We start from the raw sequence: 26536 nt of genomic DNA on the forward strand, positions 1-26536 counted from the left end.
CGGTCGCTATTAGGGGTACTCTGGTCGCTATTAGGGGTATTGCGGTCGTTATAAGGGGTATTTCCGTTATCAGGGGTATTCCAGTCATTATCAGGGGTATTACGGTCGTAATTAGGGGTACTCTGGTCGTAATTAGGGGTACTCTGGTCGTAATTAGGGGTATTACGGTCGTTATAAGGGGTATTATGATTGTTATAGGGGTATTGCGGTCATTATAAGGAGTAGTCCAGTCGTAACAAGGGGTATTCCGGTTGTTATAAGTGAACATTAGCTCCCCTCTGATCACCAGTATGGGGACCCCATACCTTTCGGAGCACCCCGAAATGAATGGAGCGGCAGGTGGGTCACGTGCACTGCTGCTCCACTGGGAGGGTTGGAAATAGCTGCATGCTGTACCAGTCTACAGAACAGCACAGATGAATGGAGCTGCAGTGGGCATGCTTGACCTGCCCCTCACGTTGTTTTGGGTGGCTGTGAGGGGTATGGGGTCCCCGTTCTTGTGATCAGTAGGGTTCCTAGCGGTAGGACCCCCACAGATCTAATAGTTATCCCCTGCCCTGTGGATAGGAGAAAAACTTCTAACAACCAGAATACCCCTTGAATATGGAAAGGATGCATTACCAAACACTGCCAATGGACAGAGAAGGTGCTGTTTCTAGAAAAAAAAAATAATGTTGATTTTTTTTATTTATTAACTTGGACAACCCCTTTAAAATGACCCTGATTGGTGCAAGTTTTGGGGCCCATCCAATGGTCAACCTGATCACGGCACCCTGAAGGAGAACCTATCGATAACAGGTATTGGAGAACGGTGAGAGAGGCTTCATTGACCTTTGATTCTGGTGAGATATCATATCATAGGGTGAAGCCCAAGAGACCCCTTAGAGATCACATGCATTAATATGCCAAATTTAGAAATTAGCTCATGTGATGGGAACCAACAGCCACTCCTAAAGTGACCGATTTTGCAAGAAATGAAGACTGGCTTTGAGAACCCATACTGTCTGGACCGGCAACCTTTGCCAGGGTCAGATGCTAGTCTTCAGGCTTATAAGCACCCTAAGAAGACACCCCTAGATTACCGATCGGCTGACTGCAGCCTCGAAGGCCAAAAGTTAATCACCTTGGGTCTATCCTCCTAAAACCCTGGTGGCCCCATAGTCACCCTGTCCTGAGCAGAGCCGCCAAGTATGCTCCCGTTGGGCAGAGCCGCCAAGTATGCTCCCGTTGGGCAGAGCCGCCAAGTATGCTCCCGTTGGGCAGAGCCGCCAAGTATGCTCCCGTTGGGCAGAGCCGCCAAGTATGCTCCCGTTGGGCAGAGCCGCCAAGTATGCTCCCGTTGGGCAGAGCCGCCAAGTATGCTCCCGTTGGGCAGAGCCGCCAAGTATGGTCCCGTTGGGCAGAGCCGCCAAGTATGGTCCCGTTGGGCAGAGCCAAGTATGGTCCTCCTGGGCAGAGCCAAGTATGGTCCTCCTGGGCAGAGCCAAGTATGGTCCTCCTGGGCAGAGCCAAGTATGGTCCTCCTGGGCAGAGCCAAGTATGGTCCTCCTGGGCAGAGCCAAGTATGGTCCACCAGAACGGTGTTGTTTCCCTGCTCCCCTCTCTGTCTTTCAGATGATGGTCTCAAGCCTGAGATGGACTTTAGGAACAATCCTTTTTAGAGACCTAAAGACCCCACGTAGATTAATTTAGCAGCATCAGGTTGCAGTTTTCATGTTTTTGGCCAGCACAAGACAGCCAACTAGACAGTAGCTGTGTTGGACACAGGGGTACACAAAGAAAGGGGAAGAAAACAAAATGAGGTTCCTGTGTTGGTTCATTCATCACACTCCTTCCTGGGGAAAGATGTCTCAGAGATTGTTGCCACCCCCAACACCTTTCTATCCTGGGTGCTGTAATGGTAGATCGGAGGGGGGACCAGTGCAAGTTCCTTCAGGCTAAGTGTGTGCAGGGCAGTGGTATGGCCCATCTCTATGACTCGTATGCTCATTAGTCAGATATTTTCTGCCAATCACTAAAGTTTTCTTCCAGAATAGCAGTCGCAACAGGCATGCCAAGGCGCTCCGAGCAGCTATACGGGTGGGAAGACCTTGCACGCATTAGATTGTCATGCGAAATCTACAAATATGTCATAAAATGTAACATAAAAGGATACAAAGCGCATAAAAGGTGTAATCAAGTATCAGCAAAGGTTGCAATGGTTAGCCGATGGAGAAGCCAAAAAAAAAAAAAACATGTAAAAGTAATAGCTGAATGACCACTTGTCCTGTTAGACCTGCAATGTCATCAAGGCGCGAGGCACACTGTACCTCAGGCCTCCATGATGGTCCAAGAAATGGCCTCGGTGAAGGCGACGGGTGGGGATGAGAGGGAGCAGAGTCACATAGGATGTTAGTAAGCATGGCTCAGATGGAAGACGACAACAGCAGTGGTAACACAAGACAATAGGAAAACGGATACAATACCTTTCACTACCTTATCCAGATAGTGGGCTTGGGGAATAAAAGACAGGACATTTAAGGTAGGGTTGAATAAGTGCTGGGTGCTAGCCGGCGGTGCAGGGGCTACAAAAGCACAAAGGGACAGAAGAGAAGCTGTGTTATAGCCAGAGACAGAGCAGGGTCAGAGGAACACACAAGCATGCACAGAGCTAAAGCATTCAGCAGCCAATCACAAGCTGCAACCCGATTTCAGCTCTTGAGTTATTTCCTTCTGTACAGTGGGGAAAACTGCATTCCTTAAAGAGGTTGTCCACTTTGATCATCATGGAGGTCCTGGTAGCTGGTAATCTGAGCAAAGGGATCTGCACATCAGTAGACAGACAGATCCCTTGCCTCGTCCTAAGGCATCCTTAAAGGGGGTTTCCAGGTTTCTGATATTGATGACCTATCTATCAGGTTGCGTTTTTCCTTTAAAAGGGGTTTTCCAGTTCCTGATATTGATGACTTCTCCTCAGGATAGGTCATTAATATCTGATCAGTGAGGGTCTGACTCTGATCAGCTGTTCCCTGTGGCCTCTGACTCCAGAACTAGGTCTTTTGAATGAAAGAGGAGGAACAGCGCCATTCGAAGTGTAGTGGCCGTGCTGGGTTACTGCAGCTCAATTCCCACTAAAGGGAACTGTAGCTTATCTGCAGTAACCCAGCACGGCCACTACACGTTGAATGGCGCTGTGCTTTCAGGTCGATTCAAAGTGCTAGTTCTGGAACCGATGGCTGCACGGAACCGCAGATTATCGGGTGCAAGGGGTCGGTGGGCTTCTGTGTACTCCCCAGTCCTGACTAAGGAAATACATGAGCGGCAAGGGGGTTGTGTCCATAGCCAAGTGCTGGGTACCCCTACCTTTAGTCGTTGTCCCAGATCATGGACCTCCATCAGAGTTGTCTTCTTAGAGGTCTGGTGGATATCAGTGGATACTTTAACTGGAAACCCCTTTAAGAAGGACCTGTCCCCTCTCCTCACGGGTCTGTTTCAGTAACTACTTGCATTCCCCATGAAATACATCTATCATTGATCGCTCCAGGTTGGGCTATTCCTCTATAATCCCTAGAAGTGATGAATGAATTGTGAGGAGCTTGAAATGAAGGTCCAGATGGGTGTTACCAGCTGAGGGTGTGTCCTTGCACAGTCTGACACTGGATAATGTCAGACTGTGCAGGGAAACCCCCCCAGCTGGAAACCCTCCCCCATATGGACCGGTTAGCAATCCTCTCATAACTTCTAGTAGGAATAATAGAGGATGGCACAACAGCTCTGGAATTGTGGAATGCAAGTAGTTACTAAACCAGACATGTCAGGAGAGGTAGAAGTGCAACACCTGACACTTGACTTTAATGGCATTGAGAAGAACCGGGCAATCTAATGAATATGTAATTGGCAGGGTGGGGGTTGGTACCCATAATGATGCCCATTCTACAGGGTCTAGAGAACTTGGTAAGGAGCCTGAACAGCTTCTCAAGGCCCCCTGAGAAATAGTAAGTAACACTTGCCAATCTTATACCAAGCGGGTACCTGATACCAAGCGGGCATCCCCGGTGTGTACCGACCTACAGGGGTCTCTCCTGCACTTGGTAAAGGGCTGGACCCCTTTGGCTCCACATGATTTATAGTGGCTCATGCCATTGGGCAACTAGATCGTTCTCTTGTGCCAAAGGCCATGGTAGACACGGTCCTTGGTTTACTCTACCCCATCCAGAGTCTTATGATACGGGGAGGTCTTAACTTTTAGGGAGGCAGTGAAGACCCCACTGAGGTCTACAGAGGTCCATGCCATCCAATGTCATGAGTAATCACATGTAGGTCAATACCATGTGCATGCTTGTGCCCTGAACCCAGTCATAGACACTCCATTCACATCCAGAGCTGCAATCAAAATTCTGCTGAGCACTATCTGAAATGCATTGACTTCTTCTAAGCAACTTAGGGTTTCTAGCATAGCGCCTGACGCGGCACAGTGGTCCCAACCTTACCAGCTGCAGGAGCATAATAGGAGTTGTAGTCCCTCAACAGACACAGGTTGGAGTCCACTGCTATACAGGGTGAAAAGGAAACCATTGCAACCCGGGATGGCGCCAGGGAGCCCGCGGCAACTCATGCTGGAAATGCACATTGATGCAAACACACCTCTTCACCAGCAGAGAAGCAAGATCTTGCCACCTGAGTGATGAAAAGAACCCTCTGCCATGTTGAATGCAGCTCTGGATGTGAATGGAGCATACAATGAGGTCAACATAAATCCATATTTGCAAAATTTCTCAACATTTATAATGATCCAAAGGGAATCTACAGAGAAACAGACAGGTCTGCGCAGGAGGCGCTACGCAGGTGATGTGGACTCGCTTTCCCAGTCCCGTATTTTCGGAACGGTGCTATAAAAGCGTTACAAATGCATTAAGCTGCGCAGCAATGGGACATTAGGCTTTTTTTTTTTTCCAGCCGTAAAGCAGACGAAGCAATGACACGAATGCACATAGAAACACGGAGGGGGGGGGGGCGCCATGCGGGTAGTAGACACATTGCACAAGGACAAGGAGAAAGCCGCAACTTTTAATATCATTGCCAGTCAATGTCCTTTCATCTGTGCCGAGATTACTGACTTTTATTACTTTCTCACTCTCGTCATCGCTCCTGCCCTCTTCTCTGTGACGGTTATGACTTTGCCAAATTGTTTTTACATTCAATAAATTTATCCATCCAATTCCATAGGTCATAAAATTTACAAGGTGACAGGATAGGCCCCCATCAGACGCGCCATCAATTCGCCCCGCTTACCCCGCGACGGGCGAGCAGGCAGGAGTTAACCGGCTCTTGTCAGGAGAATAGAAATTCAGCTGAAAGCTTGTGGAATCTGGGACTGGATGGAGGATGTATGCAGGACGGAACGGCTTAAAGGGGTATTCCGAGACTATTTAAAGGGCACCTTTCGGCAGATTTGTACCTATGACACTGGCTGTGACCTGTTACATGTGCGCTTGGCAGCTGAAGGCATCTGTGTTGGTCCCATGTACATATGTGCCCGCATTGCTGAGAAAAGTGATGTTTTAATATATGCAAATGAGCCTCTAAGAGCAACAGGGGCGTTGCCATTACACCTAGAGGCTCTGCTCTCTCTGCAACTGTGATGGCAGGTGTGATGAGGTTTTTACTGCCTGTCAAAGTGCAGAGAGTGTGGCTGATGCTTGGATTTGGGGTGTCAGTATACTGTAACCGCGAGATGAGACAACCCCTTTAAGGCCTCTTTTACAGGGATGTAGGTGTTAATGTTTTTTTTCTAAATTCGAGAACAACTTTCTAGGAGTTATCCAGTGAATAGTTAAACGTTCTTCAACTTTGTAATAGACTTTGTCCTTCAATCATTTTCAAGATCTCTGCCTGCCATCAGTGAATGGGGACTAAACCCTAATGCACAGTCCTTATACCTCACAGTTAAAGGCTATGGACACTGGCAATTTGTTTTTATGATTGCATTTTATTAATTTTTGGGCTAAAATGATTTTTCAATTGGTCTTTATTAAAAAAATGTCTGCTGTTTTTAATATACAGGGGTTAAAAATCAGTCTGCTTTTTTAGTATCACTTCTCAGTCTCGTCAGCAGACAGCTCATGTGAAGCCTCATCTCCGACCTCCTGACCTCATAAACACTCAAACACTCATTATATCTAAGCCAGGCATCCTCAAACTGCGGCCCTCCAGCTGTTGTAAAACTACAACTCCCACAATGCCCTGCTGGCTGTAGGCTGATACCTGTCGGCTGTTCGGGCATGCTGGGAGTTGTAGTTTTGCAACAGCTGGAGGGCCGCAGTTTGAGGATGCCTGATCTAAGCTCTAAAACTGATAAGAATATGACTTAAATGAGTGTTTATGAGGTCAAGAGATCAGAGATAAGGGTTCACATGAGACATCAGCTGATGGGAATTAGAAGTGATACTCTGCAAACAGACTGATTTTTAACCCCCATAGCTAAAAAAAAACTGCTGAGATTTTTTTTTTTTTTATAATGACCAACAAAAAAAAGATTTTTAGCCGAAAATACAATCCTGAAAAAAATTGCCCCAAAGGTGTCCATAGCCTTCAGATACAGCTACATGGCAACACAGGTCGCTCAACAGCTGTCGTGGTCAGGATCTCAGGGAAATGGTAATCCTGTAGAAATGAATGGGATCGCAGTGCGAGTTGCAAACAATCCTGCAGTGTTGGATTTTTTTCCACCTCGCACCGCAATCCCGTTAATTTCTATGGGATCATCGCTACTCTGAGTTGTCGTGCGACCAATGTCACCTTGTAGCTGGACCCTTAAGATTTTGCTACATTTCTATCATGTCGCTAAACAATCCTCTGTGAGCTGAATCCAGACTGATACATTGTAAGAATCCTATGGGAACAGGATCCAGACTGATACATTGTAAGAATCCTATGGGAACAGGATCCAGACTGATACATTGTAACAATCCTCTGTGAGCAGGATCCAGACATACATTGTAACAATCCTCTGTGAGCAGGATCCAGACTGATACATTGTAAGAATTCTATGGGAACAGGATCCAGACTGATACATTGTAAGAATCCTATGGGAACAGGATCCAGACTGATACATTGTAACAATCCCCTGTGAGCAGGATCCAGACTGATACATTGTAAGAATCCTCTGGGAGCTGGATCCAGACTGATACATTGTAACAATCCTCAGTGAGCAGGATCCAGACTGATACATTGTAACAATCCTCAGTGAGCAGGATCCAGACTGATACATTGTAACAATCCTCTGTGAGCAGGATCCAGACTGATACATTGTAACAATCCCATGGGAACAGGATCCAGACTGATACATTGTAACAATCCATAGAGAGCAGGATCCAGACTGATACATTGTAACAATCCTCTGTGAGCAGGATCCAGACTGATACATTGTAACAATCCTCTGTGAGCAGGATCCAGACTGATACATTGTAAGAATCCATAGAGAGCAGGATCCAGACTGATACATTGTAACAATCCTATGGGAACAGGATCCAGACTGATACATTGTAACAATCCTCTGTGAGCAGGATCCAGACTGATACATTGTAACAATCCTATGGGACCAGGATCCAGACTGGTACATTGTAACAATCCATACAGAGCAGGATCCAGACTGATACATTGTAACAATCCTATGGGAACAGGATCCAGATTGATACATTGCAGCAAGCTACTGGGACAAGAGAGAAATTTTGGTGTCTGATGTGTTCCACTTACAGAAGAAAGTATACATTAGATGCAACTGTAGCAAACTCTCAGCTGTAAGCAGTCTTAGGTCTGTACAGGTCCTGATATTTAAAAAAATTGATTGCCATCCGGTGGAGATCTTGAGAATGGTGAACAAAAACTTCATTTTACAAGGATTAAAGGGATATCCATATCCCAAAGTGATGGTCGGGGTTCAATGTCTGGGATGCCCACAGGCCCGCAGATAATGAACAGGGTGCAGTGGCGGTGTGGCACTGCCTCTCTTTCTCTGCACAGCGATGCCCTGGCCCCTCAGCTTGGTAGCATGGCAAATGGATGGGGCTGGCTGCAGTTCTTTGCACAGCCGGGTGGCTGCGAGCTCCGCTGCATGGAGAAATATTAGAAGGATCATATTGCTTATACCAGCACTGCGTCCCCCTCTGTTCTCCGGAACGGTGGGGGTCCCAAAGGTCAGACTCCAACCAATCAAAGATTCATGAAGAATGCATGAATCTGCCAAGGATTAGAAAAATACAACTTGCTTGCACATTGTTATGACAGTTGTGAAAAACTGTGGAAAATATGTGACGTGTTACGCGGCTACGCCTGGACCCACACAGACAGTGAGGCACTATGGGGATGTGGAACACATGACTAGCGGTGACCATTGAACAACCACTAGAATGATCAGGGTCCAAGACCACAAGAGGCAGTAACCAGGACGAGGGGGCATCTACGTCTAGAGGTACGAAGGTTTCACCATCACAATAGACAGGATTCTTTACTGTAAGAGCAGTGAGGCTATGGAGCTCTCTGCCAGTAAAGGTGATGGTGGCCGATTCACTGCAAGTTCAGAGGCGGAGGTCTTTCTTGGGAACAATAATATCACAGGTTATAACTAGACGTCTGGAGATGGGATGTTGACCCAAGGAAATATTCAGAAGGACTTTTTCCCTATTATGGCCACTGGGGATGAGCGAATTGACTTTGGATGAAACATCGGAAGTCGATTCGCATAAAACTTAGTTCTAATACTGTACGGAGCAGGAGCTCCGTACAGTATTAGGGTCCATTCACACATCCACAAATGGGTCTGCATCCGTTCCGCAGTATCAGAAACGGGTGCGGACCCATTCATTATCTATGGGGCCGGAAGAGATGCGGAGAGCACACTATGTGCTCTCCGCATCCGCATTTCCGGAGCGCGGCCCCGAACAAAAAATAGAACATGTCCTATTCTTGTCCGCAATTGCAGACAAGAATAGGCATTTCTATGGGGCGGACCTGCAATACACTACGGACGTGTGAATGGACCCTTAGAATGTATTGGCTCCGATGAGCCAAAATTATTGCTTCGCGAAGTCTCGCGAGACTTCGCGCAATAACTTCATAAATTAATTTGTACTGTAAAAAAAAACACTTCCCGAACTCGGGTTTTGGTTTCAGGGTACCACGTGGAACCCCGAACCCTAGTTGGGGAAATGTTTTTTTTTTACAGTACAAATTAATTTATAAAGTTATTGCGCGAAGTCTCACGAAGCGATAACTGCGGCTCATCGGAGCCAATACATTCTACTACTATACGGAGCTCCAGTATTTGAACGAAGTTTTATGCGAATCGACTTCGGATGTTACATCTGAAGTCAATTCGATCATCCCTAAAGACCACCTCATAGGGGGGGTTTGCCCTTTTACTGGATTAACACAGTAGGATTATAGGTTGAGTTCATGGGGGTAATTTATCAAAGATTGGTCTATGACAGCTCCTGGGCTACCAGAGGTTGTGCCTAGTTTATGAGGAGGAGCAGGCCCAGTCATAAATTAGGTGCATTCTCCATCAGTCAACGTGACTAGATTCAAATCTACCCCGACCCCCAACTGGAGTAGATTTCAATTGTCATTTACGCTTTTGGCCCCGCCTCCACCTGACCCCCACCACTCCCCAGTCGCAAGGATAACTAGGATAAAATAAAAAAATTTAGATGCATGTAAATTTAAAAGGTCACAAAACTGTGTCTTGCAACTTTTTTTTACACCATAAGAGGCCATGCAATATGACCCGCTGTGTCTCTTTTTTCAACCTCATGGGTGGTACTATGAAGGAGCAGAACACCCTGCCCCCCAAAAAATTTAAATAAAAAAAAATAAAAAAATCCCCCTTAGTGTTTGCTGCCCCCCTAGTGACAGAACTCCTGGGGCCTCCTAGGCAGACAAAAAAATTGATCTAATTGACTACAAAAATGGAAAACGTTACCATGGAGAAAAATATTAAACTTTTTGCCTCTAAAGGGTTTCTTCTAAATAAAAACTGTTATAACTAAGGAGAACGTCTCTAAAACCCTGGCTGGCACCTATTCCTGAATAACGAGCTACCCGATCAAATCATATGAGACTTCTGTAGGAAGACGGTGTGAATCTGCCTTGCGAATTGGAAATATGGGAGCAATAACAAGAGGACAATAAGGAGTCAGGATCGCTTACGCAACAAACAAAAAATTTGGGGGCTCGTCCGGGATTCGAGAGGCTTGAAACCTAAAGTAAATCGTGTCACGTGGTGCCCGAAGCCGCAGTTGCATTTTGTTCATGGCTGACATGGATGTTATTTTACGAAGGATGGAAAATCATTGTGGCCTAGTTCTAACACCAGGCCAACCTATGACACATTCACACACAGCCCTCCTCAATACCGCCGACTGCTCAGCTCAACTCACAACCATCCGATAATTCTTCTGCGCAATAATCATTTTCCTGATCACCAAATGAAAGGACATTTTGTTATCATACCGAAATGAGGTAATGATGATGTCAAAACTAAAAACCTAGGACGAAGCTGCACATGCCGCGAGGACGCCCCCTAGGTGACGTTAAGCATGCCTTTTCCACTAAGAAACATTAGTTTTTCATCATTTATGTTTTTTGTTTTTATTCCCCACTCATCCTACCAATGGTGCAGTGCTCTCCGTTCCAGCCGGGGCTGCATTCACACTTCCCATCTCGACAGGTGCCGTGCTCGTTGCAGCGCGGGTGACAGGCCCTCTGATCACAAGCTGCACCCATCCAGCCCTCGTCACAGCGGCAGCTGCCTCCGATGCACATACCGTGGCCGCCGCAATCGGATGCACAGATTTCTGCAGGAGAAAAAAAAGAAGCAAATTCATTACATGAAACAAATATTAATAACTTGATTAAATGACTGTAATTCAGGAGTTTTAATTATTAAAATTTTTGGGGGGAGGGGGGGCATGGTCAACGAGTGTTGTATTTCCACCATCAAACCACACACACTCTCTCTCTCCTCCCCACCTATTACATGCCAGCCTGTCTTCTGTAATATCATCACAGGACTGAGCAGGTCACAACTTGAGCTGAAATACTCTGTTCTGCTGGGAGACTGCTCCTTCCACTCTCTCTCTCTCAGTCTCGTGTCCCGCTTGAATCTGTTTCTCACATGCTGTTCTGTCTTCACCATTACTTATCATCACAGGACCGGACAGGTCTTTTAGGTGTGTCACAACTTCAGCTGAAATGCTCTGTGCTGCTGGGAGACTGCTCCTTCCACTCTCTCTCACTCTGCCCCTGTCACATGAAGGCCTGTCCTCCCTAATATCACATGAGTGGACAGGTCACAGCCTACCACAAAACGAGGGCATCATTCTCCTCAAATACTCTGTGCTGCTGCAGCCTGCTCCTTTCCACTGTCCGTCCTCACATCAGGAGGCTGCTCCTGTCACATGAGGCCCTGTCCTCACCAACATCAAATAGAAAAGTCACTGATTAGCACAAAAGCAGCACACAATCTCCTGAAATCCTCTGTGCTGCTGCGGCCTGCTTCTTCCGCTGTCTGTCTGGTATTGCCCTCGTCTCCCCCTCTACCCACACGATACGACACTGCTCCTGTCACATGCGGCCCTACCCTTACTATTATCACAGGTCACCATCACATTCCAATCCTGAAATACTCTGTGCTGCAGGTAAATCCTTTGCCTTCCATTTTCCGATCTCACTCTGTTTCTCACCTCCACCACCCTTGGGCCAGTTCCTTATGCCCTTGCTTGAGATTACACACCGAGTGTCCAAGAGGAAGGTACCAACTAGTGGACCACCTCGACTGTATACATGCCCTTCCTATGGATGCATGCCCAGTCCATAACTGCAGGATGAACATTTTTGTGTTTTTTTTATTTGGCCTCTTTGCCTCTTTAACATATTACGTAACCCATCCGAATTCCACCAGCAACATGACTGTCTCCATGATACGTCGGGAGGGACATCGATGAGCGTTATGGCCGGATACCTCTCCATTGTCCGAAAGAGAAAAAGAAGAAAAGAAGAATTCCTGTCGCCGCTAATCCTTCCTGACAATAAGAATCTTATAAGCAGATTACAAAAAAAAAAGAAGAAGAAGAAGGGAGAGGAGCGGGTGAGCGAGGACGGACGTGGCCGCTGAAGGTCTCCCATGATTGATTCGCCTATTTGTTGCCTCATTCTGTCCCCGTAAAGCTTTTGTGCCAGGCAAATCCAAAGGGGCCTGTGAGGGGGGAGAAGGAGGGGGGGGGGGGAAGGGGCGGTCGAAATCTCTTCCGCAGAACGTTACAGAAGTCATATTTAATTAAAAACCGGTTAAGTGTGAAAACAATGCAGGACTAAATGACTGATAATGCAGCCGAGTGCTACACAGTCTGCGCTGCAGCTTGTTAACCTGCCATCCTGACGGAATTTCATTAATTTCGGCGGCTTTTTATTTATTTATTTTTTTAATTTTTTTGTTCCTCCGTATTAGATTCACTTAGTAGAGATTGTTGTGTTCGGCAAACCTTTATTTTCACAGAACAATCAAATTAAAGGTAAAAAAAAAAAAATGAAAAAAAAAAATGTAAATGATAAAAATGATATCAACAAATAATGTAAAAAAAAAAGAATTTTTTTGAAATGATAAAAAAATTATAAAATGGTATAAACAAATAAAAATGTAATATTTTTTTAAAAAACAAGCGTGATAAAAATAAAATGTGAAAAAAAACTAAAAAACAAATGAGAAGAATGTAAAAAAAAAAAAATATATATATAAAAAACACAAAGCTTTTTAGGTGCCCCCACCATTTAGAAACATATTCCAATCTTTACTCGTTTCCATGCATCATCATGAATACAATTGTTCTGCTCATCACAATAATTGTTACAATTAGATATTGGAGTTTCCCCGAGTAGGTAAAAATTGCCAGTGATTGGCCACCACGGTCATGTGACGTGTCATTTGTAGGAACACTATGTCATCAGGCACCCCATTAAATAAGCTGCGTGATGGGTAGAGGGGTGAAATTGAAATGCTTATCATTTTAAATATAACTATTACAATTTTGCTTCCTGCAGCCACCACCAGGGGGAGCCTACTCTTACTGAGTTCAACATATAAACAGGATGCAGTGAGCTCCCTCTAGTGGCGGCTGCAGGCAGAAAGAATGTTGTCATGGAAATCTATATCTATGAAGGGGATTTGGATCTCTGGAGCAGAAAATAAGGCTCTAAAGATACATAAAGAAATGACTCGGCAGAGATTTTTGGATATTTTTAGGTGTACACAGAGAACATTACTGGCTTCCCAGAAAAATGACCAATAGTCTTTACACCAAGGGGTCCAGTAATAGGACAATAGAGAAGAATCTGATCTGGGAATCCCGGGGCTGTGCGGTGCCCTGTACAATGGCTGCTTTGTTGGGGGAAGGATAATCCATCCGGTGAAACAGATAATCTCTGACTTCAATGGAACCTCAGACTGCTGGATTACAGGCGGGAAGAACATGATTAGTTGAGGAGCCACTTGTATAATTGTTTTAGTTGTTTGAACTTCCAACCCAAGTTAAGATCCTGCAGCAGATATCGGCTTCCAGGCTCCAAGCTGGTGCATGAGTATTATTGCTAAAAGTGCTAATTAAAAGGGTTGTTGCAAAAATGACTATGCCCCATCAGTGACCTCTATGGGTCTTGTGCTTAGGATCCCCACTGGATGTGGCAAACAGGACCCAGGGTCAACTATCAGGGAGCAAGCAGCTGTGTACGAGAACGTGCTCCAAAAAAATGATGGGAATTATGGGAAACCACTAATTACTTTGAAACTTATCTAGCTCCAGGACAGCCACACCAGCCACAGGGCCCACAACAAACAGTAGCCACAAGGCCCACACCAAACACCAGCCACAGGGCCCACACCAAACACCAGCCACAGGGCCCACACCAAACACCAGCCACAGGGCCCATACTAAACAGAAGCCACAAGGCCCACACCAAACAGTAGCCACAGAGTCCATGCCAAACACCAGCCACAAGGCCCACACCGAACACCAGCCACAGGGCCCACACCAAACACCAGTCACAGAGCCCACAACAAACAGTAGCCACAGGGCCCACACCAAGCACCAGCCACAGGGCCCACACCAAACACAGGGCCCACAACAAACACCAGCCACAGGCAGGGCCGGTGCAAGGATTTTTGCCAACACAAGCGAAGCTACATATTGGTGCCCCCCCCCCCACGCTTCTCCTCTCTGTGGTCCTGGTATCTTCTCTCTGCTTCAGTCAATGGCTGGTTTAAGGACCATATTTTTCGCCCTCTAAGACACACCTAAGTTTTAGAGGAGGATAATAAGAAAAAAAATATTTTCCATTACACCTCAGGTCAGACCAGCAATCAGACCCCCAATGTTAATCAGACCTCAGATCAGACCCCCATGTCAGACATCATCCCCCAGCCATCAGCCCCCAATGTCAGCCATCAGACCCCCATGTCACATTTCTCACCCTCCATGTCACATTTTTCCGCCCTCCCCCAGTGTGCGCCCTAAGGCGGGCGCTTGGTCTGCCTTATGGTAGCACCGGCCCTGGCCACAGGGCCCATACCACACACCAGCCATAGGACCGACAACAAACAGATGCCACAGAACCCATACCAAACACCAGCCACAGTGCCCATACTAAACAGAGGCCACAGGGACCACACCAAACAGTAGCCACAGAGTCCATGCCAAAAACCAGTTACAGTGCTCAATACCAAACACCAGCCACAGGGCCAACAACAAATAGTAGCCACAGGGCCCATACCAAACACCAGCCATGAAGCCCACACCAAACACCAGCCACGGAGACCATACTAAATGACAGCCACAGGACCTGTATCAAACACCAGCCACAGGTGCAAACACCAGTCACAGTGCCCACACCAAACACCAGCCACAGGACCAGTACCAAACACTAGCAAAAGAGCCCATACTAAACACCAGCCACCGTTCCCAATACCTACCACAGCGCCCAGACCAAACGCTATCCTTAACACCCACACCAAACACCAGCCACAGGGCCCATACCAAACATCAGCCACACCACTCAATACCAGCCACAGCGCCCAATATCAAACACCAGCCACAGGGCCCATACCAAAGAGCAGTCTGACTGCCCCGACAAATACCAGCTTGAGTTCCCACACCAAACAGCAGCCACCAGTACACACACTATATAGGAGCCAGCCCTATGCAGTCGCTGTCCTGGGCGCCACCATCGGGTTTCCATGGCTGTAGCTTTTCGCGCTCTCTTCTAATTTGGGGAATTCTGAAGAAATATGCCACGTGCAGTAACTGATGGAAATCTGCTGGTTTGTCTGTCACTGAATGGTCTCTGGATGTTTTGGAATTTGAGGGAATTCTTTATTATTGACAATTCAGACCTAAGCTTCTTATAGGTCACATTTTAAAAAAACTTCAATGAAATTATACAGCCTCACATTAATCGAAAAATACCAGAAATTACTTCTATCATCCGCCAAGACTCCAGTGACATTTACAAAAAATTAATCAGATTTGTGTAAAATAGCATCTGAACCGAATGTAAGACTTTGAATCAAGTAGTAAAGCAAGTTTCTATCTGAGCAGATTCAATTCTGCCTTATTAGTGCTGACCTGATTAGTTTACAACTTGTCTACTGGGAGCGGAGAGATAATGAGATAACAATCACTACTTAAGGGAAAAACTTAATTTGCCAAATACACTTTGTTTAACCCCATATATCCATAATTGTATCGCTGTCATGACAACCAAGCTGCACAGTAAATATTGGCCTCATGGTTATAAGAACATATCTATTTATATACAGAGGAGCAGTATTATAGTAGTTATATTCTTGTACATAGGAGGCAGTATTATAGTAGTTATATTCTTGTACATAGGAGGCAGTATTATAGTAGTTATATTCTTGTACATAGGAGCAGTATTATAGCAGTTATATTCTTATACATAGGAGCAGTATTATAGTAGTTATATTCTTGCACATAGGAGCAGTATTATAGTAGTTATATTCTTGCAGATAGGAGCAGTATTATAGTAGTTATAGTCTTGTACATAGGAGCAGTATTATAGTAGTTATATTCTTGTACTAAGGAGCAGTATTATAGTAGTTATATTCTTGTACATAGGAGGCAGTATTATAGTAGTTATATTCTTGTACAGAGGAGGCAGTATTATAGTAGTTATATTCTTGTACTAAGGAGCAGTATTATAGTAGTTATATTCTTGTACATAGGAGGCAGTATTATAGTAGTTATATTCTTGTACATAGGAGGCAGTATTATAGTAGTTATATTCTTGTACATAGGGGCGGTATTATAGTAGTTATATTCTTGTACATAGGAGGCAGTATTATAGTAGTTATATTCTTGTACATAGGAGGCAGTATTATAGTAGTTATATTCTTGCACATAGGAGCAGTATTATAGTAGTTATATTCTTGCACATAGAAGGCAGTATTATAGTAGTTATATTCTTGTACATAGGAGCAGTATTATAGTAGTTATATTCTTGTACATAGGAGCAGTATTATAGTAGTTATATTCTTGTACATAGGAGGCAGTATTATAGTAGTTATATTCTTGTACATAGGAGGCAGTATTATAGTAGTTATATTCTTGTATATAGGAGCAGTATTATAGTAGTTATATTCTTGCACATAGAAGGCAGTATTATAGTAGTTATATTCTTGTACATAGGAGCAGTATTATAGTAGTTATATTCTTGTACATAGGAGCAGTATTATAGTAGTTATATTCTTGTACATAGGAGCAGTATTATAGTAGTTATATTCTTGTACATAGGAGGCAGTATTATAGTAGTTATATTCTTGAACATAGGAGCAGTATTATAGTAGTTATATTCTTGTACATAGGAGGCAGTATTATAGTAGTTATATTCTTGGACATAGGAGCAGTATTATAGTAGTTATATTCTTGTACATAGGAGGCAGTATTATAGTAGTTATATTCTTGGACATAGGAGCAGTATTATAGTAGTTATATTCTTGTACATAGGAGGCAGTATTATAGTAGTTATATTCTTGTACATAGGAGCAGTATTATAGTAGTTATATTCTTGTACATAGGAGCAGTATTATAGTAGTTATATTCTTGCACATAGGAGCAGTATTATAGTAGTTATATTCTTGCAGATAGGAGCAGTATTATAGTAGTTATAGTCTTGTACATAGGAGCAGTATTATAGTAGTTATATTCTTGTACATAGGAGCAGTATTATAGTAGTTATATTCTTGTACATAGGAGGCAGTATTATAGTAGTTATATTCTTGTACATAGGAGGCAGTATTATAGTAGTTATATTCTTGTACATAGGAGCAGTATTATAGTAGATATATTCTTGTACATAGGAGCAGTATTATAGTAGTTATATTCTTGTACATAGGAGCAGTATTATAGTAGTTATATTCTTGTACATAGGAGGCAGTATTATAGTAGATATATTCTTGTACATAGGAGCAGTATTATAGTAGTTATATTCTTGTACATAGGGGCAGTATTATAGTAGTTATATTCTTGTACATAGGGGCAGTATTATAGTAGTGTATATTCTTGTACATAGGCTAATATTGCATATTTGCCATGTGCTTAGCAGTATATTTCATTAATTATCCAAATTGCATTGTGGAGTGACAATGAGCTTACTCTTCCTCTGCATTTCAAACCCACATCCATGTGTCTAATAAACTGTAATCCCTGCCTTGACCTCCCGTCTTCCTAAATCAATAAGAGAATGCTTATTGATCACTACAGAAAAAAATGAAATATAAAATTCCCCATGAAAAGATGTCCAAGATTTCACGTGAAATAATGGTTCCTGTGAAGGAGACTCGTTGCCAGGGGCCAAGACTGGCTTCTGACCTTCCTCTATAACAAGATCTTAAAAAAGCACTTGTCCTTTAGCAGCTACCACAAGGGGCCAATACAGCAAGGAGGAAACTCAGCCTGTGAAAAAAAAAAGATTTCCAGCTTTTTACAAGGATCCAGGAGGAGGCCTCATTTTTCCCATTAAAGTCACAGATTGCACATTTGACCTCTGACAAGACTGCAAAAACCACCAAAACCGAAATGCTAAAAATAAAAAAAAAGTCCCTGGAGGTGCAAAGTCTGCTAGAAGACTGCCGGAGCAGGTCGCTTCACTTCTGGCATATGCATTAAGCTACATGTCTGGGGTGGTTTATTACCTAGATCATCTGCAATGAGCTTGCCCCGACTTTTTAGAATTTTTTTTTTAACGAGCCCATTTGGCTCATGAGCCATCGAACCCAATACAGTGAATTCTAGTCTAGCAGAGGGCACCATATACATGGCATGCCCAATGGATTCCAATCAGAGGTAAAAAGTTGGCCCCAAATGTCTAGGGCAGGGATCAACGACATTTGGCACCAGTTATAGTGAAATATGACTCCCAGCATGGTTGTTCTTGGAAATCCCATAGAAGTGAATAGAGCATGCTGAGAGTTGTAGTTTAACAACGACAGAAGTGTTGCAGGTTACTGACCCCTGGTCTAGGGCAATGAGCGAACATGAAGGGTCTTTAGTCTGTCTGGGCCCACAGGTGTCCCTTGGGGAGAGTAGGCTGGTGGGATAACAACAGCTGAGGGTAAAACCATATTTTTGGTATGTGGGGGGAACACGGTGGCTGAGGGTAAAACCATATTTTTGGTATGTGGGGGGAACACGGTGGCTGAGGGTAAAACCAAACTTTTGGCATTAGAGGGGGAACGATCTCTTAACCAAATACATGAAGCTGTCTTATGTAACTAAGCAATACAAGAATGGTCTTCGGCTTGGGTGACAGTAGACAAACACTTTTGGGGCAATTCTCTGTGCATGGCGGTGTATTCTATAGCATAAGATGGGGCCCAGAAACTCTCCCATAGAAGTCAATGAGGTCCCCTCCTGACCATTGTGTCTATGGGCCGTGTGGCTGCCGTAAAGAAATTTTCTTAATGCTTTGTAAATGCTGTTAAGAACAGCTCAGGCAAGATGGCCGCCCCTGTAATCATTTTCAGGGAATATAATTTTTAAAAAATCTGTAATCAGAAAATTTACCCATATACCCCCTCCAAATAGTTCAGGAAAAACATTTAAAAAAATAAAATATCTTTCTGTAATAGCCACTAGGAGGTGCACACTGATTTATGATTGAATTATTTGGGACATGTAAGCATTCCAATGTGGAGAGCTCCCTCTATTGGCAGCTGCAGGCAGGCAGAATTTTAGAGTAATTCCGGTGGAACGAAAGCAGCATACACTTCCCTAGCTAAGACCACCACCAGTAACCCCATTAGTACTAGCCAAGGCCCCTTTCAGATGAGGGAGTTCCACGCATCGGACTCACCCGTAGCGCGAGTATGCGGCAGCTCCCGCCCTGACCTCCCAGCGCAGATGAGGTCGCAAAGCATCATACTGATATATGATGCTATGTAACCCTTACAGTTCTGGAATGTATGGGATAATACTGACAGCATTATGTCAGTCTTATGAAATACATTCCAGAGCTCTAAGGGTTACACAGCAGCATAAATCAATATAATGCTATGCGACCTCGTCCGTGCTGGGAGGTCAGGGCGGGAGCTGCCGCATACTCACGCTGCGAGTTCGATGCGTGAAACTCGTTCGTCTGAAAGGGGCCTAACCCTACACCGTATTATAAACTAATTATATAAAAATACTTGTTAATCATTAACACACACCTCTAGACCACCATGGATAGCAAATATCGATATTAAAGGGTAAGTTGATTTTAATTTTTTTAAAGAGACTCACTAAGTTGTAAACTTTTTTTGGGCTCTCGTTCCGTGGTTCCCGATCCCCTGCCAGTCCCTACTTCCTGTGCTTACGGGACACACAGGAAATGCCAGTTGAGCCAATTACTGCCCGCAGCGGTGACCCACCTCAGCCAGTGATTGGCTGAACGGTCATTTCCTCCCTGTCGAGGGAGAACCCTTTTAATCTATTCATCACCCTAGACCACCAGACACAGAAAGAGGGCGAAATGGACAAATGCATTTGGAAACCCCTCTTTAAGATGGTTTCCAGGCTTGTGACATTGATGACCTATCCTTAGGATAAGCCATGAATATCCGACTGGTTAGAGTCCGACATCCTGCACCCCTACCGATCAGCTGTTATCTGCAGGCTCCGGCACTGGAACCAGCTCTTGATTGGAACACAAAGCACAGCGCTGTTCAAAGTATAGTGGCCATGCTAGTGTGCTGCAGCTAGCCTTTCATGTAAGTGAATGGAAGCTGAGCTGCAGTAACCCGGCACGACCACCACATTTTGAACGGAGCTCTGCTTCCTGTTCAATTCAAAGTGCTAGTTTCAGGGCCAAAGGCTGCAGAGAACAGCTGACCAGCGGTGGTGCGGCATGTCGGACCCTCACCAACGGATATTAATGACTTATCCTAAGGATAGGTCATCAATATCAGGAACCTGGAAAACCCCTTTAAATCATCACTAACTGCCGTTGTACTATGGTACAAAACACGCCAGCGGTTAGTCTGGCCATATACATTGGATAGCTTCTACCAAACTCACATCTCACCCATCCATACTTGGCTCAGAGAGGGCAAAGAGTCTCTGCCCGAGGCCTGAACACAAAGGAATCTAGCAGGTCGAAATCCCTCAATCCAAATTTTCTTACCCCTGACATCTGCCATCTCGGGGAGGCGAGACACCCCCATACACATTAGAAGGCTCTCTGGTCCCCCAAAAAATGGTCAGGTTTGGCCAACATTATACTGCACCTCCCATCTACACCAACGCATTTGAGGGTCTAATACTCTTGCATCTAAACGCTAGTACTCCTCACCAAATTTTTGAGACAAGACAGAGTTGTGCCCCTCACATCTGTGGCTATTTTTATTCATCTTGAATATTAAGTGCGAAGCCCTGTTAAGTCTCCTGGAGGACATGACACCTTCTCTGAAGAGCTTCACCCCATCTAAAATGAAAGCTTTACAGCAAGAAGAGGTGTGAATATCACCCGGAGACGGTGTGTGCGCCTGTGCGGCCGTGTCCTTCGGCATCCCATGAATTTAACATGAGATTTCATTTGCAAAGTTTGAAGACCTCAAAGCCTGGGGGGGGGGGGGGGGGGTTCCTCTGCTTCATCACAAGCATGGGTTGATCAATGAGATATGACAATGTCTAGAAAGATACATTAGACACACAGTGGGGATGCCAGGGCGCGCATGCTGCTAGCGGTTGGAGTGGATCCATCATCGGTTATGTAAAAGGCAGTATCAGATTTACAATCTATTCAGTCAACTGGAAAGATGGCGCTTAGAGAGCGCTACGATAAACGGAGGCCTCTGGGTCAGCAAGGAAAACAGCTGTCGGGATGCTAATGACTGAGAGAAGCCCGCAAACAGCTTGAAACGCGTCAGTGTAAACAGGAAGGCGTAAAACAACTGCAAACGATCATCAAATTCCAACATCAGGTCTGTAACCTAAAGCTCCTGGGCCCAGCTGTGATGGGTGCCCCCAAATATTTTTGTACCCCTGACCACATGGAAATCATGCTGTCCACCTCTGACAGGTGAATCATTCCAGATATAAAAAAAATAAAATCTAAATAATCCTAAAAAAAATAGAAAAAATAGAAGAAAAAAATCCCAGTACCCAATAGGCCAAATCGACCCACCAGTTTTCCTTACCCCTACAGTTAAAAGGGGTCTCTGGGACTTCAATATTCATGACCTATCTTCAGGAGCTGAGCTTAGCACAGTCCTTGCCTGAGCACCATGCTCTCTTCAAACAGCTGACTGGTTCCAGGATTTGGACCTCCAACGATCAGTCACTTCAAACTGCTGATTGGCGGGGGTTCTGGGAGTCGGACCCCTATAAATCAAATATTGATCACCTATCCTGAGGAAGGGTAATTCATATTTTACTCCCGGAAACCCCTTTAATTTATTTGCCAATTTTTTGTTAACATTTTTTTTTTAACCTTTGGTTATCAGTAAAGAAGAGGGCTTTATTCTTAAAAAATAAAATAAAAAATTGGAGACAATATGTTTGCTTCAACCCCCTTCACATAATACCCCGCAATAATAATTAGGGCAAGGCTTCTCCCAGGCTTACCTATTGAGCAGTCGTGACCTGTCCAGTTGGGATCGCAGGTGCAGACCCCAGTTTCGGCTTGAAAGGTTCCATGTCCAGAGCATTGATTCAAACAGGTAGAGCGGGGGTTCTCGCAGCTTGTCCCACCCCAGCCGACGGCGCAGTGGCACACGCCTTGGACACATACACCCCGCCCGGAACATGTAGGATCCATACAGTCCACTATAAAAAAAATAATAATAATTAAAATTAGGGATATAAATTTCATCATTATTTCGCTTTAATTATTCTTGTATTTTTGGGAATTTAATCTCATTATTTTTGCGTCCATTGCAATTATAAAAAATAAAAACAAACAAGTAACAAAAATAATAAAAAGTATAACAACAATAATAATAAAATAATAAACATATCCTGACCATTACAGGACTATATGGATCATCTATTCCTTACTTTATCTCGTAATCTGGCCTTATTTGAACTGCTTTGGTGGCCAAATTGGATCCTGTGGATCCTGTAGCTTCGAGTCCTATGGAACCATCAGGCCAGTCAGTCTGTGGGCCTTCCGTACCGTGGCTTGCTTCCAGTCCTATATGGATGTTTTTCTTGTGACATGTTTCACTATGCCGCATTATGGAGGTATTCTCCCGTGGATGCCATATGGCGACATACAGCATCATACCGCAGCCATAGGAGCTATACATGGCGCCCTACAAACTCCATGTAAATGCTGAGTCCCTTTAGTGCTACAATCCTAAATCTGGCCATAGACCTGAGAACGCTCGTCAAGGTGGTTTGGAATATAAAGGTCTGGGGTTTGGCAGTAGATTATTACCCTTGGAAACAAAGGATCGAACATGTTATAATCCCAATACTTCGCCCTTCCCCCCCATCTCTGCTGTAGGAGGAGAGTCGGGAGGCCCTTTACGCATAAGGGCTCATTCACATGACCATATGTATTTTGCCGTCCGCAAAACATGGATCTGCAAAAAAAACTGATGATATCTGTGTGATATCTGTGTTACATCCGTTTTTTTTTTTGTTTTTTTTTTTAACAATCCCTGTCCTTGTCAGCAAAACGGACATGTTCTATTTTTTTTTTGCGGAATGGACATGCGGACACAGAATGCACACGTAGGCATTTCATTTATTTTTTTTTCAAAGCCCCATTGAAATGAATGCTTCCGTTTACGGACCTGAAAGAACACAAAAAACGGAAAAAAATACATTCCTGCGCATGAACCCTTAGGGTCCATTCACATGTCTGCAAATGGGTCCGCCTCCGTTCCACAATATCGGGAACGGGTGCGGACCCATTCATTCTCAATGGGGCAGGAATGGATGCGGAGAGCACACTATGTGTTCTCCGCATCCGCATTTCCGTAGCGCGACCCCGAACTTCCGGGCTTTGGCCCCGCAAAAAAATAGAACATGTCCTATTCTGGTCCTCAATTGCGGACAAGAATAGGCAGTTCTATGGGGGTGCCGGCTGCGTGTATTGCGGATCCGCAATGCACCACGGACGTGTGAATGGACCCTAAGACAGTCAGCTCATTCACTAGAAATTGAGGGGTTCATCTAAGGGAAAATAAATAAATGACCACATAGTAAATATGTTTTAAATTATTTTCATTTTGTTTTTTCATTTTGAAAAGTTCAAATATATGGCATAACTTTAATTTTAGATTTTTTGAAAATTTTTGATTTAAATAAATATTTTTTTTTAACTTATTTGGTAACTTTTTTTTTTTTTTATCGAGTTGTTCCATCAAATATATTTAACTCCCACTGACCTAAAGGCATTATATAAACTAAAGAAAAAAAAACTGAGAAATCCAAATAAAGTCTCTATAACTGAGAGGATAGAATGAAGGCGGTGGGCAGCGGTCTACAACACACCACAGCAGATGGGATGAGCGCTGCGCGAGAGGAGCCTCAACAGATGACAAACAGAGAGCGCTCCGTCATTAATCACTTACTCTGAAGGTCAATAGGAAAAGAGAGACAGCTTTTTAAAAGAGACTCTGTCACATAGAGGAGGCTATTCTGCTGCCTCAGCTCCCCGACCCGGGATTATGAGAGGAGAATGTACGTGTCACAGCACCCCATTTATCATAATCCTATGACCATTTTTCATGTTAAAATGAGATCCTTTCATGAGGGAGCTGATACAATGGACATTATCACCCCCCACTACCCAGGTTTTTGGCAGTTTTTTCTGGGACAGGATTAGATACACTCTCTTTGTTGGGCTTGGTTCTTTTCGAGTGACTGCACCATTGTGGGGACTTGGGGGGGAAATGGAACCTTAGGGGCCTACACTTGGCACAGAAAGTAGGATACAAGACAAGAGATTATACAGCAAGATCTAACCACAGGCTGTACGTGAACGAGTATTATAGTTACACACAGGAGGCAGTATTATAGTAGTTATATTCCTGTACATAGGAGCAGTATTATAGTAGTTATATTCTTGTACATAGGAGCAGTATTATAGTAGTTATATTCTTGTACATAGGAGGCAGTATTATAGTAGTTATATTCTTGTACATAGGAGGCAGTATTATAGTAGTTATATTCTTGTATATAGGAGCAGTATTATAGTAGTTATATTCTTGTACATAGGAGCAGTATTATAGTAGTTATATTCTTGTACATAGGAGGCAGTATTATAGTAGTTATATTCCTGTACATAGGAGGCAGTATTATAGTAGTTATATTCTTGTACATAGGAGGCAGTATTATAGTAGTTATATTCTTGTACATAGGAGCAGTATTGTAGTAGTTATATTCTTGTACATAGGAGGCAGTATTATAGTAGTTATATCCTTGTACATAGGAGCAGTATTATAGTAGTTATATTCTTGTACATAGGAGGCAGTATTATAGTAGTTATATCCTTGTACATAGGAGGCAGTATTATAGTAGTTATATTCCTTGTACATAGGAGCAGTATTATAGTAGTTATATCCTTGTACATAGGAGCAGTATTATAGTAGTTATATTCTTGTACATAGGAGGCAGTATTTTAGTAGTTATATTCTTGTACATAGGAGGCAGTATTATAGTAGTTATATTCCTTGTACATAGGAGCAGTATTATATTAGTTATATTCTTGTACATAGGAGCAGTATTATAGTAGTTATATTCTTGTACATAGGAGGCAGTATTATAGTAGTTATATTCTTGTACATAGGAGGCAGTATTATAGTAGTCATATTCTTGTACATAGGAGCAGTATTATAGTAGTTATATTTTAGTACATAGGAGCAGTATTATAGTAGTTATATTCTTGTACATAGGAGCAGTATTATAGTAGGTATATTGTTGTACATAGGAGCAGTATTATAGTAGTTATATTTTAGTACATAGGGGCAGTATTATAGTAGTTATATTCTTGTACACAAGAGGCAACGTTGTAATTCAGTTGGACTCATCAAGGCAATTGCTGTATCACCTAGAAATGTGTCAACCACATTTGTGAAACAGATAATGTATTCAGAGCAGTTGTCACTTCCACCTCCCCTCTTTGTAGCTCATACAATGTATACGAGTCAGAGGGCGGATATATATATATATATATATATATATATATATATAATAAAAATATTCACTATTAGCAAAGGCAACACTAGAGCTGTGAACTTCCTGACAAGCAACAAATGGTCATGTTAACACAATCCAGATCTTCTTAATCCACATAATTAATCTAATTCCTCGAGAAGAATTGCATTCTTACAGGCACAAATCCCCAAATGGTCCTTATCATGAGAAGTAGGAGAAATACCAGCTCCAGCTGTGCTAGTCTTGGACTTGTAACCAAGCTGAGCTAATGAGATCTGATCCACGCTATGTTCTTCAGCCAGGGATGAACCGGACTGGACTGCAAGGCTTAAGTCATTTATGGTGAGAAATCCTCCATAACCGGCACAACTGGAGGATTAGGAAGATAAAACTGTCTCAATGGAAAGATTTTATGTCTTTTATGATTGTGAACCCAGAACTGGGATATGTATCTACTATCCATCTAATCTAATCTATCAATCTCTCTCATATCCAGCTATTTTTCTGTACCAAATATCTATCTATCTCAGCAAAAATGGCAGCACCAGGAAAATGAAACCAGCAAAAATTATGAGGTGCAAAGCCCAATGGAACTAGACCAATGTCCAAAATATATTTTATAAAAAGGTAAATGGGCAGCACACTCCAAAATGAATTAAAAAAAAATGTATTCACCAAATACATTTTTCATGTTTTATTCATTTTGGAGTGTGCTGCCCATTTACCCTTTTTTTTTTTAATCCATCTAGCTGATATCTAATATCTATCTCCTATCTCCTATCTATCTATCTATCTATCTCATATCTATCTCATATCTATCTATCTATCTCATATCTATCTATCTA

General features: G+C 43.5%; 1 protein-coding gene across 1 annotated transcript in view; it reads right to left on the reverse strand.

The window, feature by feature from the left end:
• TENM4 (teneurin transmembrane protein 4) overlaps nucleotides 1-26536 on the reverse strand; it is a 209140-nt gene that overhangs the window by 64874 nt on the left and 117730 nt on the right. The window contains exons 11-12 of the mRNA XM_044285413.1: nucleotides 22149-22349; nucleotides 10647-10832 (exon numbers count right to left, since the gene is read on the reverse strand). Coding sequence (XP_044141348.1) covers nucleotides 10647-10832; nucleotides 22149-22349 — 387 coding nt within the window. The remainder of the gene's footprint in view (nucleotides 1-10646; nucleotides 10833-22148; nucleotides 22350-26536) is intronic.

Source organism: Bufo gargarizans, chromosome 3, assembly GCF_014858855.1.
Source record: "Bufo gargarizans isolate SCDJY-AF-19 chromosome 3, ASM1485885v1, whole genome shotgun sequence".
Lineage (NCBI taxonomy): Eukaryota > Metazoa > Chordata > Amphibia > Anura > Bufonidae > Bufo > Bufo gargarizans.